This window comes from Plasmodium malariae (assembly GCF_900090045.1).
Source record: "Plasmodium malariae genome assembly, chromosome: 12".
In the NCBI taxonomy this organism is placed as follows: Eukaryota; Apicomplexa; class Aconoidasida; order Haemosporida; family Plasmodiidae; genus Plasmodium; species Plasmodium malariae.
This window is the reverse complement of record NC_041786.1, coordinates 2798337-2818649: the sequence shown is the minus strand read 5'-3', so window position 1 is coordinate 2818649 and position 20313 is coordinate 2798337. Positions and strand designations below refer to the sequence as shown.

General features: G+C 25.6%; 4 protein-coding genes across 4 annotated transcripts; 1 reads left to right on the top strand and 3 right to left on the bottom strand.

Moving 5' to 3' along the window:
- Positions 1-1922: 1922 nt before the first annotated feature.
- PmUG01_12070900 (conserved Plasmodium protein, unknown function) lies at positions 1923-4451 on the bottom strand (the record flags this gene model as incomplete). The annotated part of the gene is made up of 2 exons (XM_029006950.1): positions 1923-2753; positions 3030-4451. 2 exons carry the CDS (start codon positions 4449-4451, stop codon positions 1923-1925), a joined length of 2253 nt encoding a protein of 750 aa, XP_028863388.1.
- A 1446-nt stretch (positions 4452-5897) lies between these two features.
- LAP (M17 leucyl aminopeptidase, putative) lies at positions 5898-7691 on the bottom strand (the record flags this gene model as incomplete). Its single annotated transcript, XM_029006949.1, has 1 exon — positions 5898-7691. One exon carries the CDS (start codon positions 7689-7691, stop codon positions 5898-5900), a length of 1794 nt encoding a protein of 597 aa, XP_028863387.1.
- A 2597-nt stretch (positions 7692-10288) lies between these two features.
- Positions 10289-14275, top strand: PmUG01_12070700 (conserved Plasmodium protein, unknown function; the record flags this gene model as incomplete). Its single annotated transcript, XM_029006948.1, has 1 exon — positions 10289-14275. One exon carries the CDS (start codon positions 10289-10291, stop codon positions 14273-14275), a length of 3987 nt encoding a protein of 1328 aa, XP_028863386.1.
- A 1954-nt stretch (positions 14276-16229) lies between these two features.
- Positions 16230-17459, bottom strand: PmUG01_12070600 (pyruvate dehydrogenase E1 component subunit beta, putative; the record flags this gene model as incomplete). Its single annotated transcript, XM_029006947.1, has 1 exon — positions 16230-17459. The coding sequence occupies one exon, from the start codon at positions 17457-17459 to the stop codon at positions 16230-16232; it is 1230 nt and encodes a 409-aa protein (XP_028863385.1).
- Between the last annotated feature and the right edge of the window lie 2854 nt (positions 17460-20313).

Genomic DNA, 20313 nt, shown 5'->3' with positions numbered 1-20313 from the left:
TAAAGAGAAATTTAGAAATTGTATATACAAAATAAAAACAAAGATATATATGACCGATTTACTCAAAGTTATTCTTACTAGTTATTCAACAAACATTTGTTATTGTTATGAGAAAAAAAAAATAGAGGGGGAAATTATTTAATATAAAGAAATGGGGAACGCACTATATAATATTAAATTCCCTTTTAAATTTTGTTATGAAATTTTAACACTTTTCTTCTTTCAAAAACATTATTGAGAATTAGCTTGTTAAATATACGTAATAACTTAAAGGAACTGTTCTTATTCGCTTCATTTAAAAGTAGTATGTAAAATATGCCTTTTCAAATTTTCTCCATTTTAAAATAAGTAAAAGCTCCATACATAAACTACAATTAATGCTGCCTAAATAGCCTGAGGCAGAATAGTGCTTTTTTTAATATAAAAAAAAAAAAAAAAAATTCGTGTGCAAATGTAAGAAAAAATTAAAATAATTATATAATTTTTTTATGCATTTAGCACTATAACTTAAGCACAAAATCGGGTCAACATAATGCTGATATACGAAAAAGCAAACAAAAACACACATGTATATAAGTATATACATTGCATACGTACCTATACGAAGCAGTTTTATAACGGTACTTATAAATATATAAAAATAAATCAATTTACAAGAAATAATAATAAAAATATATAAATAAATAAATAAACTGTGTCATGAAGAAAGGGGAAAAAATAATGCAAGTTTAAGTGTAAATATTTCATACTTTTATTTTTAAAAGGGTAAAATGAATTATATAAAAACGACTGGTACAAATTTCATATTTAAAAAAGTACATAATAACAAGGAAGACTTATTATCTTTTTAAGTCCGGTGTGTGTACTTACTACATAACGAATCAATCTTTCGCCTTTTACTAAAGATTGCCGTGTAGAAAGTACGATAAATGCATTATACCACAAATTTTTGTCGCGCCTTCGTTGGCGCGTTAACAATTCTAAGTAATCAACTTTTTTTTTTTGCATACAAAAAGTAAAAAAAAAAAAAAAAAAAAAAAATAGATGGTTTTATTTTGAATCATTAGCTTTCATTATTTAATGCAAGCTAGCCATTGTTTTTATAAGATTTGCAAAGTTCACTGTTAAGAATATTTTCAATTTTAATGAAATGTTGTAATAATTTTATTAGTTTTTTTTTTTTTTATCTTTATAAATTATAATATAAAATATTTTATATTGAACTTTATAAAAGATAATAATATATGATGGAGAGAGTAGGTTTAAAAAAGAACTTTTCACGTACAAAATTATATATTATATATTATATGTTTACTTTTATAAATATTTTCGTACAAAATGTGTGTATGGTTTGTTTTTATTCTTGTAAACATATGAAAATATAGTATATATATAATATTCTTATAAGTAAATATATATAATTAATGTCCATATATTATATATGTAGCAAGATAAAATACTAGTTATTTTCTCCAGTCATTTATAATATTCAAAGCGACTGAAGCCTAGGAAGTGGAAATGGTTGTAGCTCTTACAAAGTACTAATAATCATGATATATATTCAGAATAAATAAATTGTTTATATAAATGTATGCATATATTATACTTTATATATGTATATTTTGCTCATTTAAATTTTACTTTTTTGAAAGAGGAATTTAACCTAAATTAAGAATATTCAAAAATTGTGGTTTTACTTTAGTGCCTTTGTAAATTAAGAGTTAGCTGCATTAGGGAATTATATGTTATATTTATTTATTGTCATATTGTTATCCATTGTTTTTTATATAAGGAAAACTGCTACATATATTATGTATGTAGCATTAACCATCATACGCTTTACATCTCACATTTTGTATGAAATTATTTATGGAGTAATGTAAATTTTTTCCCTTTTTTTTGTTCTTTATTTATTATGAAAGTTACAATATCTGTAAATATTGAACCGACGAAGGAAGAGATAGCAGTTCTTTCTCAATATCTTCCAAAGTTGTATGATCCGATTTTACGGCAATAACTTTGGGAGGAGGAATAAAAGAACAGAATTTGTTAAAGTCATTAAGTATTTTCTCCCGTTCTACGATATCTTTGTGTTCATAACTTTTTTTTTTTTTTTTTTGTGTGTGTTTACCATTTTTAAAGTTAAAAATTTTTTTATTGCCTGCATGTATTGAGGAAGAAGTAATATTATTATTTTTATGCATATCCTGAAATTTTAATGATTCATAATTAACCTGTATATTTTTATTATTAGGCTTATCATCATCATATTTGTCATTTTCAGAAAAATATTTTGTTTTCTTATGTGTATCAACAGTTTGTGCAAATTTATCAAAAGTATAATTCACACTATGTAAGTTGCGCATAAATTTATTCGATATATCTAAATTAGGTATAACTTTCGTTCTCAATCTCCTTCCTTTTAGTCGTATTTCTTTATGCCAGTTAAATTCTTGCACACGTGCAAACTTCATCTGTTCATGCTTTTGCTTGTTTTTATCAATTCTTTCGTTTTTATCAATTATCGAAAAATTAAAACAGTTACTTAGATACCCTCCTCTTAATTCATTAATCCATGTATTTTTGCCTTTAGTAGTTATACCTTCTGATTTTTTTCTTTCCTTCATCATGTTAACATTATATTTACTATTACAAGCATTTGTTGCACTACGTGTTATATGCCTACTTAATCTATGTTCTGGTTGACAACATTCATCATAATACTTTATTAAGCTTCCTTTCGTATTTGTTCTCTGCAAAAAAGAATAAAAATGTAAACATTTAAAGGTTCATTGCATGTAATGGAAAAACTTAAGTACAACAATTCACACGTATGTGACTACTGCAAATATTTATTAAAAAAAATTAGTGAAATAATAGATGGATATGTAGATTATTCCAGAGCATATATATATATATGTATATATATATATATATATATATATAGATATATATATATGTGCTGGGCATTTTTTGTTATGCCTCTTCACTTAAATGATAATTTCATTTTTGAACTCCCCCTTTATTACCTTATTTGCACAGTACTGTATATAATACATTTCCATATATTTCATAATATTTCTATTTTCTTCATCATTCGCATGCTCGATTTGGGTATTGTTTAACATATATTTATGCATTTCATCTGTTATAGAACTATTATGAATATTCTTAAATAGTTTTTCTATTTCACCCTTATATCTTTTTTCCTCTTTTATTATGCAAAACTTGTCCTTGTTTATAATATTATCAGCCTCTGCTAGTATATATTTACAGATATTGGGCTGAAAGGTACATGACCTTAGTTCATTTACAATTTCATTGTAATTTAACGTATTATTGTCTTTTTTCAAAAATTCCTTTAAAATATGTAATGGATCATTGTAATTTTCCCTTCTCTTTTTATACATAATTTGATCATATTTCTTTTTATTAAGAGATACGCATTTTAGTAAACTTAAGTTTTCCGCATCTTCTTTTGTAGAGTTTTTTTTTTTTTTTGATATATGCATTATACTGTTGTGAATTATATCGTTTAAACTTCTTGCTCTTTCTACCAATTTGTAGTCTTCCCTCAATAGTGGGTTTTCCTTGTTACTATTAGTATTATCACTATTTTCATTTTTTTTTTTTTTCCCCTTTTTTATTCTGTAGTAGACGTCTTTATCGTTTAACAAATTTTTATTTTCCTTAACAAGATTGTCATACTTTCCTTGGTCATGTTTTTTCAAAAAATTTCCTTCCATATTGATGAAAAATTTGTCCTTATTTTTTAACATTTCTAAAAGGAAGACCCTAAAAAGCGCACTATCAGAATTTGCTAAATGATCATTCATTAGAATAATTTTTTTTATGAAATTGAAAAAAACGTTTTTTGGTATAATTAACATCCCATGTGCATTTGTTTTTACCCTCAAGTCACTTTGTTCTTGATAATTTACTATTAGACTTAGATTATTTTCATTTGTTATCCTTTTTAATTCTTTAATACTACAGCTGGCAAAACTTTCATTATATTTCTGACCCTTTTTTTCAGATAAAAGATTTTTCAGATCATGTATACTTTTTGCATTTGCTATAAAATACGGTAAAATAAGATTTTTAAATTTTTCTTCCCCTATTTTTGTTAAAAAATTATAAATTCGATCATTAAACAAATCAATGCAATTTTCTTTTTCAGGGTTTAAGGCATTCCACAAAATTTCACACGCCGCCATTACTAAAGCATCAGTATTCAGAAAATCATCCTCTTTGACAGTGTATTTCTGCGTACATTTTTCTCTTTCTTCCTTTAAGTTTAGAAAGTAACCATTCGCTCGTTGGTCCCTCACATAGTCAGTATTGTTATTACTGTCTTTATAATTGACATCCCACATATTTTTTGGAATAATTTTTTTTTTTTTTTTTGTTTCTTCTCGTTCATTCCTGTTAACACATTTTTCCTCATACATTTTATCCTTTGATAATGTAGATTTTTTTAAAACGCAATTTCTGTTACCCCTTCCGAACTTGTACCTTTTGATACCAACAGTTAAGTCCAATCTTTCCTTAAATGTTCTATGAGTATTTTATTTGTGTAGGTTTGCCTGAACAGCGATAAGTTTGCACTTAAGTATATCTATAACAAAAAATAAAACCTGAGTAATATACTCAATTTATTTGTCTATCCCCCTACTACGCAAATGTACGCCATTTTATGCCATTTTACGCAATATTACGCAATATTAAGCAATTTTACACAGATTTGCACATTATCCTGTTGCTCTATAATAGTTATATATTTATATACATATGAAAACAATAAAAACAGACAAAATATTTACCTTATGAATAAAAATATAAAATCTGAAAATTCCCATGGTTTACCTGCCCTTGTATATAATTTTTAATTTTTTTTACGTAACCCATTATATCATTTTTTCATTAGCAATACGTGCAAAATAAGTGCTCCATTTAGCTACTTTTACTATCATGGGTAAATGTCCCACACATATGCATATATGCAAATGTATGTACATATATATACCATAATATAGGTAAGCACCTTTATAGCATTCGATTTTTGGTATGTACACACGCCGTGATGTAAATATTACAAAAAAGAAAAAAAAAAAAAAAAAAAAAATATATATATATATAAATATATATATATATATAGTATACACCTGTTACTATAGCGAAAAAAAAGGAGAGATGCACACAAAGAATGAAAAAATAAAAAATACCTTTATAACGAAATTGAAATAACATATTTACTTATTTTTCCTCGCATTTCTAAAACTTTTAAATATAACTTATAGTGTTAAAATTCTTGTCCGTTTATGCATTTGCAACCCACATGAGTAGCTCTTTTCAAAAAAAAAAAAAAAAAAATAAAAATAATTCCATTTAGTAAAAAGATAAAGCAAAATAAATAATCCATCAAGACATTCATTTCGCAAAATGTACTTATTTTCATTCCATAAAAATGTAAATTAAAATGTGGTCATAAAAATCACTGTTTAACATGATTAAAAATAAAAACAAGTGTCAAAAATGGAATAAAAAAATATAATTAAAACTTAAATATTCGACAGCTCATACTGAAGAAATTCGTTCCCTATATATGAAAATACATACATATACACAAATGAACATATATAAATAAATAAATATATATATATATGTGTGTGTACATATGTACGTATCTAAGTGTGTATATATGACCAAAAATATGAAAGCACAGTTTAACTTCCTTTCATCCTTGTGTGTATTTTTGGGGCTCTTGCATGAGCTAGAGTGCCTCTCTCACTCATTACGCGTACGTATAGACATTGCATGAACATATATATATATATATATATATATATATATATATATATATGTGTATACAATGCCTCCCTATATTCTCCTTAACCTTATATCGCATCATTTAGGATAAACTCAGTGAGTAGCCTTACACCAAATCCCTTGGGCTTTCTTGCCTTGAAATTCCAAGAAACTCCAGCTATATCAATATGTGCCCAAGGAGTATTTTGTACGAATTCTTTTAAAAACAAAGAAGCGACAACCGATGACGCTTTGACACTTGATGATATATTATTTATATCAGCAAATTTAGAATTTAATGAGGATCTATATTCATTTATTATTGGTAGCCACCAAATTGGCTCATTAGATGTTTTTGAAGAATTTAATAATTTATTAATTAATTCTTCATTATTTCCAAAAACACCAGCATAACTTGTACCTAATGAATATAACATAGCACCTGTTAATGTTGCTATATCAATTATATAATCAACACCTAATTTTTCAGCATATACTAATGCATCAGCTAATGTTAGTCTACCTTCTGCATCCGTATTTCCAACTTCAATTGTTTTTCCATTTGATGCTGTTATAATATCACCTGGTCTATATGAATTCCTAGATACCATATTTTCACACACTGCACTAAGAAAATGTATTTCTAGATTTTCTGGTTTAATAGTACCTATACAATAAGCACATCCTAGTACTGCTGCACAACCACTCATATCAAATTTCATTAAATCAATCATTGAACCTGGAGCTGCTTTTAAATTATATCCACCAGAATCAAACGTAATTCCCTTGCCAACTAATGCAATTTTTTTCTTTATATCTCCTTTTCCCTTGTATGTTAAATGAATAAATTTATTTGGATATAAACTTCCTTTTCCTACTGATAAATAAGCCCCCATTTTCAGTTCTTCTATTTCTTTTATTCCTAATATTTTACATTCTAAATTAACTTTCTTTGCTAATTCAACTGCAGCATTAGATAAAGACACAGGGTTACAATAATTTGAGGGAGCGGCTATAAGTTGACATGCATAATAGGTTCCGAAATAATATATACGAGATTTTTCTATTTGTGCTTTATATATATTTGCATCTGCTATATATAAATATAATTGTTTCATATACTCAGTATTCGTGCTCTTATCTGAAGACTTAAACCTTTCATCAGCTATATATTCATAATAAATATTTTCTAACAAGAAACGAAATAAAGACTCTTGAATTTTTATTTCAAATATTAAAGAAACCTTTGCAAATTTATTATCATGTAATATAGAAACAAGTGAAGATGCTATTCTTCTTACTTCCAATTCTGTTAATTCATTAGCTGATCCACATCCTATATACGCTAAATTAATATATTTCTTCTTTTCATTTGAAATATAAAAACTTTTAGATGTACCTAATTTTCCATTAAAACCTTCCATATTCTCTTCTTTTAAAAATTCATTAACATTTTTATCTTTTACCTTTGAATTTATTTTTATCGTACCATTTTCTTTCGATGCACTATTAACTAAAAAAACTACAAGTCCTTCATCTGCACTACATGGATCTTCATTTAAATCCTTTAATTCTATTTTTAAATCATCAACTGGTGTATGGTATTCTATTGGTATACTAGTTGGATCTAGTGAAACTACTTGTGGTACTGTAGATGTCATCTTTGAGTTAATCTTAATTTCCTTATTGCTACTGAACGCTTTATTATTTCGAAATACTAAATTATTCGTTTTGTTATTATTATGAAAAAAATGAAAATAACACGTTCTTGTATATTCCTGATGTTTATTTAAGCTGTTCAATTTTTTTTTAAAAAAATTTAAATAGTTTTGTTCTCTTTGAAAGGATATTCGATATTGGGAGGATAAAATTAAAAAATGCATTGAAATATATATATAATTATATACTATGTTACTGTATAGCATACATATGCAGCACATACATATTTATTTACATACATATACTTTTAAGAAATAAATCTTCTCGTAAAATATATGGAAATAAAAAGGAAAAAGTCTCGTAATATCTTCTTAATAGCTGCTTAATTATTGCGTTATAATTTAGTAATTATTACATAACACTGAGTAAAGTGTCAACTATTTTATCATATAAAGTAATTATAAAAAAAAATAAAAAATAAGTTTTCATTTTATTATTCATATACATATATATGTATTATTAATATATAAATATATTATATTCATTTATATGCTATATGTACATAATACATTTTTTTATTTTTACTCTTTCACCATTTAATAATTTGGCTTAATAAATGTATAGAACTTGCATTATAAGTAAATAACGAAATAATGCAATTTCTATTTTTTTTTTTTTTTCACCTTACATAAAATACATTGCATAAAAAATTTTTAAAGGTAAATATATATTTGTTCATGTAAACTATATAATATAATATTTATATGCACAATTATATATACATACAATTTTATATTTAACAAGCAATGCATGTATGTGAAGTTTCTTACTGTTCTCCAAAAAAAAAAAAAAAAAAAAAAAAAAAAGGGTGAATGGATTTATTAACCAGTTAAAGAGTAAGTAAAATTGTAAATGAATCAATTAGTGCATATATGAATATATCGTAAAAGCATGATTGAATGAAGCTTTTTTAAGTGAATAGGTGCGAAAAACTAGATTAATATAGGGGGGGGGGTCTACGGGGGGTATCATTTTTTAAAAACTACTCAGCCGGCATAAAATATGTAAAAAAAAAAAAAAAAAAAAGATATATTCTTTCTTTAAATTGCTAATCATTGAACTTTGTTTTCTTTGCAAGAACCGTTCAATATGTACACATAAAGTATTTATATACATATATAGCAGATGTACATAAATATATATATTTATTATACATACATAATATTTTTATATAAATACATACAATTTACATATATATATATATTTATATATATATATCCATCGTACTATCAGCTGTATTAAAAATGAGGAAGAACAACTTAAATTTTTATACAATTCTGTACAAATTACAGAATTCTATAATAGTAAATTGCATAAAAATGTTCTATATAATGCTCTTTTTTTTTCTTTTTTTTCTTTTTTATTCCATTTTTTTATTTTTCTTCTTTTTTTTTTTTTTAATCTTTTTATTTTTTATTCTTTTTATGTTATTTTATTCTTTTTATTTTTTATTCTTTTTATTTTTTTTTTTGTTTTTGCATTTATTTTTTTCGAGATCAAAACTTCAGTTTTAATCTGCAAGCTTTTTTTTGAATGACGTTGAAAATATTTTTTTTTTTTTTTTTTTTTAATCTTATTTTATTTTATTTATGGTTTTCTTTGTTTTTTGTATTTCATTTTTAATATTATTATATTAAATTATATTACATTATATTTTATAATTATGAATGAAAAAAAGTGTTTGATATTTTTATATACTGAAACACCTGTTCGTTTAAATTTTTTTTTTTTTTAATTGAAAACAACCCTTTTGCTCTCTTCCTTTTTTTCGTTCATTTTTGCGTTCTTTTTTGCAGTACACATTATTTTTTAATCGTTCTTTAAGAAAAAGAAGAGAACTTCCAATTGGCATGTTTAATTGTGCAAATATATATTTATATATATTTATTTATATATTTGTATATATAATTAGATAAACGCAGTTACATGTATATGATATTTTGTTTTCTTCTTCGATTTAGTAAAAAAAAAAAAAAAAAGTATGGTTAATTTTCCGACTTGGAGATTTATATTAATATTATTTGCGTGTCAAATATTTTTATGTACATTTATACGTAGAAGATAAGTATTAACGTTTTTTTGTAAATGTTTCAATATATATCTTTATTGAGCACATTTTTTAATTTTTTTTTTTTTTTTTTTTTTATAACATTTTGTATTATATCTTTAATAATTATTCATTGTTTAATTCTTATTTATTTATTTTTTTTTTTTTGAGATTTCGTACTAATTAGTTTTTTAAAATTGTTCCTCTATATGTATACATATAGACACATACATATCAGATGAACTCCTTTACATTGATACTTTTGCTTCTTACAATTACAGTAAGTTACAAAGGGGTTCCTACATAAAATGTAATTTATATGTTATGTGTATATAAGCATATCTGTTTCCGTTCTCTTAAAATTTATCATTTTTTTTTTTTTTTTTTTTGTCTTCAAACGTTAATTTTATTTTTATTGCAATTCAGACATTTTGAATTTCGCCCATCTGTATTTTACTATCGTCTTGTTGTTTTTGTTTGTTTTTTTCTCCTTGTATGTGTTTTTGCCCTTGCTTTTGCTTTTGTTCTTTTTTTTTTTTTTTTTTTTTTTTCATTTACGTAAAATGTAAAAATATTTCCAAACCCAAGGGAATAGAAAAAAAGAAAAAGGAAAAATACAAAAATAAATTAAAGGATGAATTCATTGAGAGTTTTTTTTTTTTTTCTGTTTCGTAATAACATATTTAAATTTAAGGAAAAAGAAAAAAAAATAAAATGAAAGTTGTATTATTATCATTATTACTGCTACAACATATTCGAACTTGTCACCAAACTATATTTGTCCTATTTTTTAATTCATTGTTAAATGTTAAGTTCAGTAATATATTGCCATTTGGAGTAACTGAAAAAGATTGCTCTCACGTGTTTTCGAATTTACAATTTGATGAAAATTTTGTATATAAGGAAAATGGGTGTGTCGAGCTTTTTAATAGTATAAAAAAAGGGAAAACAGAAAGGGAAAAAAAGGAAGAAAGAAAAAAAAAAAAAAAAAGTTTTGAATTGATTTTTTACTATATACCAACATATAAAGATCAAGTGTTGAATGCTGGCAACTGTGCTAGTAATATGGGTATAAAATATCCAGATATAAAAATCAAGGAAAATAATATTGAAAAATTAGCCAGCTTGTCAGATATAATACCATATTCCACAATTTCAGACATTGTAAAACGTGTACGTAATATTTGTAGTTTTAATTATATTTTTGCTGCTACGTATGGTAAGGACAATTACCTTCCAGTTAGCTACTATGAGGAAAGAAAAAATACAAATAATATTAATCTTTTTGACAAAATAAAAACATATATTTATAGTCCCATACAGAAACCTATCCTATTGTCAAGAACACTTAGTAATAGCAATGATAAATTGAGTATAGACAAAGAAAATAAAGGAATGGAAAATTCTTTTTTATCCCATAGTAGTAAGAACAAAAGTATAGTTGAAGAGGCTAATTCGTTGTATTATGAAAATTCCCCCTTTTTAATTTATGAAATATATGAATTATTCGAATTTGACATATCCCATTGTTTGAAAAATATCATAACGAGTAAGAGAAAACTCACTAGTAGAAGAAATGACAATGTAATTAACAAATGTGAAACATATTTTTCCGATTGTAAAAAGAAGGTTTGCGTCAACCATGACGTGAAATGCAACTGTAGTTTAACCAGTAAGTCATCCCCTGTTAGCCCTGAACATAGGGGTAATAATAATAGTAGTAGTAACAGTAATAGCAGCGGCAGTAGTAATAACCATAGTAACGATTATAGGAACATCCACGTGCATCAAGCGAAAAGCGTCAAGAGAAAAAAGAAAAAAAAGGTAGATGGAATTTTAGACAGTGATAATTATGAAATAAGTGAGGGAGAATTTGTGCAAGATAGTGAGACAACAATTCTTAGGTTATCGGAACAGACTTGTATATACTGCATAAAAAAAAAAGTACAGGGAAACTCGAATTTTGCAAATTTTATGAAGAAATATATAAAATATAAATTACGATCAAATGAAGTGACAAATTTGAAGTGCGAAAGAAAGAATATTGTGTGTTATTATCCAGAAAAGAAGTCTCTATTTTCGTCTCTATTTTTGAAGAATTATTATGGCAAATGGGGATGTAAAATGGAATTTTACCCATATAAGGACAGTAATAAAACTAATAAAAGTAGTGATAAGAATAGGGATAATAAACAAAATGATAATGATAATGCCTGCAGTACTAATGGCATTAATAGCAATGACAGTATTATTAATGATAATATTAATAATGATAATATTAATAATGACAATATTATTAATAACAGTAATAGTAACAATAACAGTAATAGTAACAATAATAGTAATAAGCATAATAGTAATAAGCATAATAGTAATAAGCATAATAGTAATTATAGTAACGATAAAAAAAAAGGAGTTAGCGATGTATCCCACGTGTTCCCTAATAAAAAAGCACTTTTGATATTCGACAATTTAAAAAAACAAATGACCTACGTAATTATTTCATACTGTTTTGCTAAGGAACAGACGGTATACCCCGTAAACATTGCGGAGTATAATGCACATTTAAAGGGGGTATTGTATACGCACAGTTATATGAAACAGGGTTATACTATTTATCAGTCGGGTATTAATGAGTACTATAATAGGGAACAGTATTTGAAAAATGGTATGGACATTTATTTCTTAAGTACTAATAAGTTAGAGAAAAAAGAGGACATGTGTTACTATAACTATTATGATGATTTTGTTGATCCTTTTAAAAATGCTTTTCTAAGAAGATGTAAAACTGAAAATGGTAATACCTTTGAAAACAATATTTTTTTTAAAAATGTAAACGAGAGAATTAAAAATTTCTTTACAAATGAAGAAAGAAAAAAAGGGGAAAAAGAGCAGTTCCTAAATGGGAGAAATGATACCGAAAAAAAGGATCAAGTAAAAGAAGTAGAAAAAGAGAAACAAGTGGAAAGCGTAAAAGAAGCGGGGCTGGATGTGGAAGTGCAAAAGGCAAAAGAAATAGGGTATTTTTATCATATGCATAGTAATTACTTTAGTAAATCAGCTGAAAGGAATAGTAACAGTGGTAGTAGTACTACCCCCTATGACAAAAACACGAACGTAAGAACAAAGTGGAATGATGTTGGAAAATACATTTACCTGACATACTTAAAAGGCGTACATATTTTAAATTTTTACACATTTCCCATATTTAGCGTATATACAAATTTATTTTACAAAAATAAAGCAATACCACCTGAACAAATGTATGAGGATACATTTATTTATGAACAAAGTAATGTGAATTGTAAAATAGAGGTAGGTACGAACTGCAGTTGTAAAAATAATGAGCATGGTGCAAATAATATTGAAGATTCCTCCTGTATACATAGTGCTACCCCCCCAGTTTGTAACAGTAATAATAGCATTATTTATAACCTTGTAGAGAAAAATAATATTAACTCGTTTAGACATGTAGATGTGCAAAATAACAAGAGTATATATTACTATTATTTCATAAATTATAATAATAAGAGTTATTTATTTGAAGTAAATACAAATTCTCAATTTTCTGGGGACATTTTTATGAATGGAGGAGAAATATTATATCGTTTTATATCTGAATCAGAAAAGGAATTATTAAATAATAGAAGAAAATATGTAAAAGATGGAAATACATTTACTATATATATTGACGAGATGTCTACAAATAATATATACAAAGAAAATTGCAGGAAATTTAATACAATAAAATGGGCCTTAATACTATTTTTTATTCCTGCATGGTTAATAATTAATGTGGTTTATTTAATACTTGTTCAGAATATATGGAGACAGATATTCAATCCGTTACATAGATTTCTTATTTCTCCATCTCTTATTCGTTTGTCATCATATATAATGTTATTGATGTTTTGTATTATGCAGTGTCCTTATAGAAATAGTAGATGTGTTGAATATTTCATACTAGGCTATATGGCATTAAATACAATGTTCAATACTATATTTTTTGGAAACCTACTTCTAATCAGTAAAGGATATATGATAACAAGAGGAAATTTTAACAAAAGAGAAAGCTTATATCTTACCCTTATTATTAGTTTTATTTATATATTAACATCATTCAGTCAGCTAAATATTATGAATGAAGCATTAATATTAATATGTTTACATACGATCTTATTCCTTCTGCTTGTTACTAATATATTATCAATCATAAAATTTCTAAAATTAAAACTATCCTTTGTACGTAATTTTGGTTTACGTGAGTGGGAACAATCTATTCATATCAAGCTTAGTATGTACAAAGTGTATTTATGTCTTATCATTCTTTTTTTTTCATTTGAAATGATTTTGCAAGTATTAAAAGTTTTTTTTAATTTTCTTTCTGCAAATATTACGTTAATTGAGTATACAATTGAATTAATCACTTGGTGTTCCGTATTATATATATTCAGATATAGGGGAGATATATTGTATTTTTCACTACTCTATGATAATATTACATTTAATATCATACCTTTATACATTGTCAAGAATGCACCAATGGATCATATTTGTGACAAGGAGAGAAATAAAGCCTTTGATGATTTTAAATTTCCAATTTTTATTTTAAATCCGCTAGAATACAGCGAACAGAATTTTTTATCGCGTATGGCCATTGGTTGGCCCATTTACTCGCACTATGAGAAGAAGTGTATCTGAAAGGCTGCGGATGGGGAAGACAAAGATAAACAATACCCACGTTTATGTACATACATATATATATATATATATGTATGTATGTATGTATGTATGTATGTATGTATGTATGTATGTATGTATGTATGTATGTATGTATGTATGTATGTATGTATGTATGTATGTATGTATGTATGTATGTATGTATGTATGTATGTATGTATGTATGTATGTATGTATGTATGTGTGCTTCCCCATTATTTTTATTCCGCATAAACGATCAATATAATATGAACAAGTCTGAGCATCATTGGAATTGTATGCACATAAGTATACGAGTATATGCGTTCAGAGAGACGAGCCGCTATTACGGGTTTTACGCAAAATGAACGAAATTAGGTCCAGAACATAGGAAAACAGAATAGAGCACAGTAGCAAATCAGCAGTTATAGTGAATGAACAATTACGTTGAAATTGAGTTGTAAATAAGTTATAATTATGTGATAACTGCGTAGTAAATGAGTGACAGTTGTATCTTAAGAACTCCGAGTGACCACCATAACACAATAAAAAATTAACAAAAATGAACCGCAAAATTTCGTGTGCAATATCATACATCATGATTTTTGGAATCCATATATAAAACATTGCTTTTATTTGAATATATATTTTTCTACTTTAAGTTTGTGGCATAACAAAAGGTAACTCTATAGTTATGCGCGCTGCTGTGTTGTTTTTATTTTTTATTTTTTGTTTTCGTCTGTTTTTATTATATTTTCGTTGTCTCTTTTGATTGTTGCTTGTCATGTAACCTTTTTTTTCAGCTTATTCGCTTCGTTTCCTCTCTGTTTTTATAGTTTTTCGTCAATTTCTTTGAATAATGATAAATAAAATATTATATGCATGATGAAAGGTTAAATTGTTTTTGTTTCATTTTTTCTGACTCATTTGATTATTTACGTTTTTTCAAACCAATTGTTACATTACATTGCGTTTCCTCAAGCTTTATCGCATTATGTCGAAAATAATAATGTATTTAATAATTTTTTGTTATTTTTATTTTTACTCTTTTTTTTTTTTTTTTTTTTTTTGTAATGATGTATTGAAATTTAGTTAAACAATTCATGTGAATATTTTTTTTTTTTTTTTAGTACAACCATCATTTAATTTGTCATATTTTTAATTAACAATTTTTTCTATTAACTTTTTGCTCATGCATATATGTACTTTTATCATTATTGTATCAAATTAGCATATGCGTTTTTTTTTTTTGTTTTTTTTACTATTTCTTTATTTTTCGCTTTATACGATTTTTGCTATGTAGCACTTAATTTAAGGCGCATCCTCGCATTAATACAAAATTAATTTCAATTAATAGATTAGTTATAGAAGCATTAAAAAAAAGAAAAAAAGGAAAAGAAATACAGATTGCTTTTTCTTTTTTTTTTTTTTTTTTCTTTTTACAAAATGAACTGATTATTTTTTAATATTCAATGTGTTGGCAGATTAAGTTTGCCCATGAAATTTGTACACATATATGTGCGGATAAGTTTCTGCATCTTGACAACACGGATATGTAAATGGCGGGTGTATATAAAAAAAAATGAAGAAATGAAGAAGTGAAGAAATAAGATAATAAAAAAATGAAATGAAGAAATGAATAAATAAAGAAATGAAGAAATGAATAAATAAAGAAACAAAGAAACGAAGAAACGAAAAAACGAAGAAACGAAGAAACGAAGAAACGAAAAAACGAAGAAACGAAAAAACGAAAAAACGAAGAAACGAAGAAACGAAAAAACGAAGAAACGAAGAAACGAAGAAACGAAGAAACGAAGAAATGACGAAACGAAGAAACGAAGAATTGAAGAAACGAAGAAACGAAGAAACGAAGAAATGACGAAATGACGAAATGACGAAATATGAGGTCTTTCCAACAAAGGAATAGCGAACGATACCCCCGTCCCTCCTTGTATTTTTAGGAATGCATGTAGGTGGCCATATATACCACATCCTCCTTTTTTACTATACAGGCGTCTTCAAATTTATTAGAATAAGCAATAGGTACATCTTTGGTGCATAGGCGAACAGGTTTTCTTTTTAAGTAGGAAGAAAATTTTTCTACAATTTGTGTATACAATTCAGCTCCTATACCCCCAAATCCTGCAGACTCATCCAAAATTAAGCATTTATTTGTTTTTTTAAGAGAATATTCTATAGTTTCCATATCAAAAGGCTTTAATGAAATTAAGTCTATTACTTCTACATCAATGTTAATTGTACTTAGTTCTTTCGCTGCTTCCATTGCAATGTGTCTTGTAATACCATAACATAAAATAGTAAGATGTATACCTGTTTTAACTACTTCTGCTTTATCAATAGGTAATGTATATGGTAAAAGAGGAATATCATCCTCTATATTATATAATAAAACATGCTCTAAAAATAATATAGGGTTATTATCTCTAATAGACGATTTTAATAATCCTCTAGCATTAAAAGGTGTAGAACAAGATACAATTTTTATTCCTGGTATACTCATTAAATATGATTCTATTCTTTGCGAATGCTCAGGTCCCAATTGTTTTCCAACCCCTCCAGGTCCTCTAATAACAATAGGTATATTAAATTGCCCATCACACATATATCTCAACATACATGCATTATTAGATATTTGATTAAATGCTAATATCAAAAAGGATAAATTCATTCCTTCAATTATTGGTCTTAGTCCATTTATAGATGATCCTATACCTAAACCCATAAAAGAATTTTCACATATTGGAGTATCTAATACTCTTGCAAAACCAAAAAAATGAGCTAGATTTTTTGTAACTTTATAGGAACCTCCATATAACCCGACATCTTCACCTAATACATATACATTCTTGTCTCTCTTCATCTCTTCATATGTAGCCATATGTAAAGCTTCGCTTATATTTCTTTTTACTTTTACATTTTTCAATTCTCTTATATAATTATCATCATTTAATGCAAATTCCTTTTCTTCGCCTATTACTACCTTTGTTCTATTTCCCTCCATATAAAATTTCGTATCTTTTCTTTTTCCCATACTAAACGCCTTTTTTCTACCAATAAAATTTAACAAGTCCCCTATATCCCTTTTACAATCACACACCGAAAAAATCCATAAACCGAGGAGAAAAAAATATATCCCTCTGATTTTCATGTTCCCCTCTCTTTGCATAGATTATTCGTAAGTGCTACTGCGTGGTAATGGTGTGTATAATTAGGGGGAAATAATAGTGAACAAAATTAGCGAGTAATAAAGATGCGTATTGAGCGTGGGAGTTGTTCGCCTTTATTACCCTTATGTGTGTATTCTTTTTTTTTTTTTTTTTTTTTTTTTTTTATCCCCTTTTAACAGCACTTAGAAATACAATATATTACGTGTACATGTGCACATTCATATATGTTTGCAACCATTAGTAATATAACGTTCAGGCAAATTGGAGTACCTCACCAATAGCTACAACAAATTGAAAAAAAAAAAAAAAAAAAAAGGATGTGAAATAAAAAATTGGGATAAAAGATAGGAATAAAGGATAAAAATAAAATATTTGGATTAAAAAATAGGAATACAAACAAAATTAAGAACCTACAACAATTTAAGAAACTAAATACACCATTCTGCGAATTTATTAGAGAATAATTTTTGGATAGATTTTTGCAAAAACAAAATCGAATTTAAATCATGTATAAGGCATAAAAAATGTCCTAAAAAATACCGTTCTGTAAACTGCACATTTTTTGTGTTATGAAAAAATATTTTCAATAGAGCATATATATGTCTCTGTAATTATTTTTTATTATTTTCATATTAGCAGAATACACCAGTCAGGAAATTAATAAAAATATTACACAAGGAAAATTTCTTGAGAAATAAGCAAGTTTTTTTTTTTTTTTTTGTTTTATCCTTTATATTCTATTTTTTCTTTTTCTTTTTCTTTTTTTTCTCTTTATTACAGAGAATATTTTTTAGTGAAAAATATGCCAATTTATATATACACCATACTACAACTTTTTTTTTTTTTTTTTTTTTTTTTTTTAAAAAAAAACCATTAAGAGTTTTGTGTAAAGTGAATTGTTGATCGACAATTTTGAACAACAAAAGGAGTTAATTGTAGCATTCTAAAAAAGCGTTTTAACAAATATGACACTTGAAAAATGGAAAAATTTGAAAAAAAACAACCCCTCGCATTATTACATATTTTGTAGACTGTTTTGTAAGCAAATGTTGTTTCATACACACAGACGTTTTTTTATCTTACAATACTTTTTATTTGTTCTACAATTAAAAAAATAATAAAAAATAAAAAAAATGTTTTCGATAAACAGTATGACAAATTTTTCTGACTTCGCCAATGAAGCACTTCTTTTCTATATAAAAAAGAATATCCATCCTTTGCATTATTTCGATTATTTTTTTTTTTTTTTTGTTATTGTTGCAAAAAACGGTTTAAAATTTAAGAAGAGGAAAAAACAATTAAATTGCTATGTTTCGAATTTTTTTCATTTCTTTTTTTGTTCAATTTATTAGAAATCTTAATTATTTATATGGAGGACCATTCAAAACTGGAGAAGTGGACAAAAGTGCTTTTAAGTAATACTCTATATACATGTTTATTGCGTTTATAATGATGATGCATATTTTTAAACAATTTACACTATATTACATTTAGCTCGTTTTACATTAAAGATTACACAAAAAAAAAAAAATAAAATACAATAAAAAAATGTACGTATATGTATATATATGGTACTTTTAAAAGGTGTACATGTAGCGAGACAAATGATTTGGACAGATTTAATTCTCATGTTACATTTTTTTTTTTTTTTTTTTTTTCTGTTCTCTAACTGTACATTTTCTCTATATAAAAAAAAGAAAAGTTCAGGTACAAAACGGTACTTTATATTAAAACTTGAACACAAATGGTTTCATATATTTAGCATAATAATATATTACAACTCAGAATGAATGGCATAACATTTATTCTCTTGTTTCATAAATGGGCGATGTAATTACTTTTTGATTTCTATTTTATAGTAATCATGAAAAAATAAAGTAAATGAATAAAGTAAATGAATAAAGTAAATGAATAAAATGCATAAAATAAAATGGAATGGAGAATATTCCCAAGTTTCTTTTTTGTTCACCGTCAAAATAAGTTTATATTACATATATGGGTACATATATATATATATATATATATATATATATATATATGTACGTATGTACAAAAGTACAAAATGAGGGGTATTTTATAAGGATTCACGACTAATGAGCGATTAATACTGATAAATATTTTTGCTATAAAATACTACAGCTTACAACAAAATGGTTAATACAGGGTTTTCCGAAATGGTACATTTTTCTTATATAATCATTTTTTCTTTACAAAATATACAAGTTACTTCAATTTGTTTTTTTCGTTTTAAACCTTCATTTAATTGTTCTTTTAAAAAAAAAAAAAAAGGTACTCAGTAGTACTACGACTTATATATATACATACGTGTATACATACCTGTACATATATGTATATACATATTTATATATATATGTGTACGTTATATATTTGTTCGAACTTCCGCGAGACTCAGTACGCAAAATATGTAAATGGATAGAGTACTTTTATAATCTTTTTTTTTTTCCTGCTTTTAAATATATCTCTAAAATTGAAAAAAAAAAAAAAAAGCTAAAGAAGAATTCTTTTGTTACCTTACAAAAAGTATCTCATATGCTTTTCTTTTTATTCTTTCAGAATTAAATATTCCTTCAACATTTTTTCTATTGATTGTTTAAAACTACATAATTTATAAAATTCAATTGTTTTTACTGAAAAGTTGATAACTATTTTACGTGTGTATTATACGATATTACGTTCATAACATAACTGTATATGTATATTGTGAAGGGGAAAATATTAAACTTGTGTTTATTTTTGCTTTGCTCTTATATAAAAAACAAACTATTTTGAATTTGTAGTGGTTGGTACGCATAAAAACAAATATGCATATGCTTACATGAATAAATATGCAAA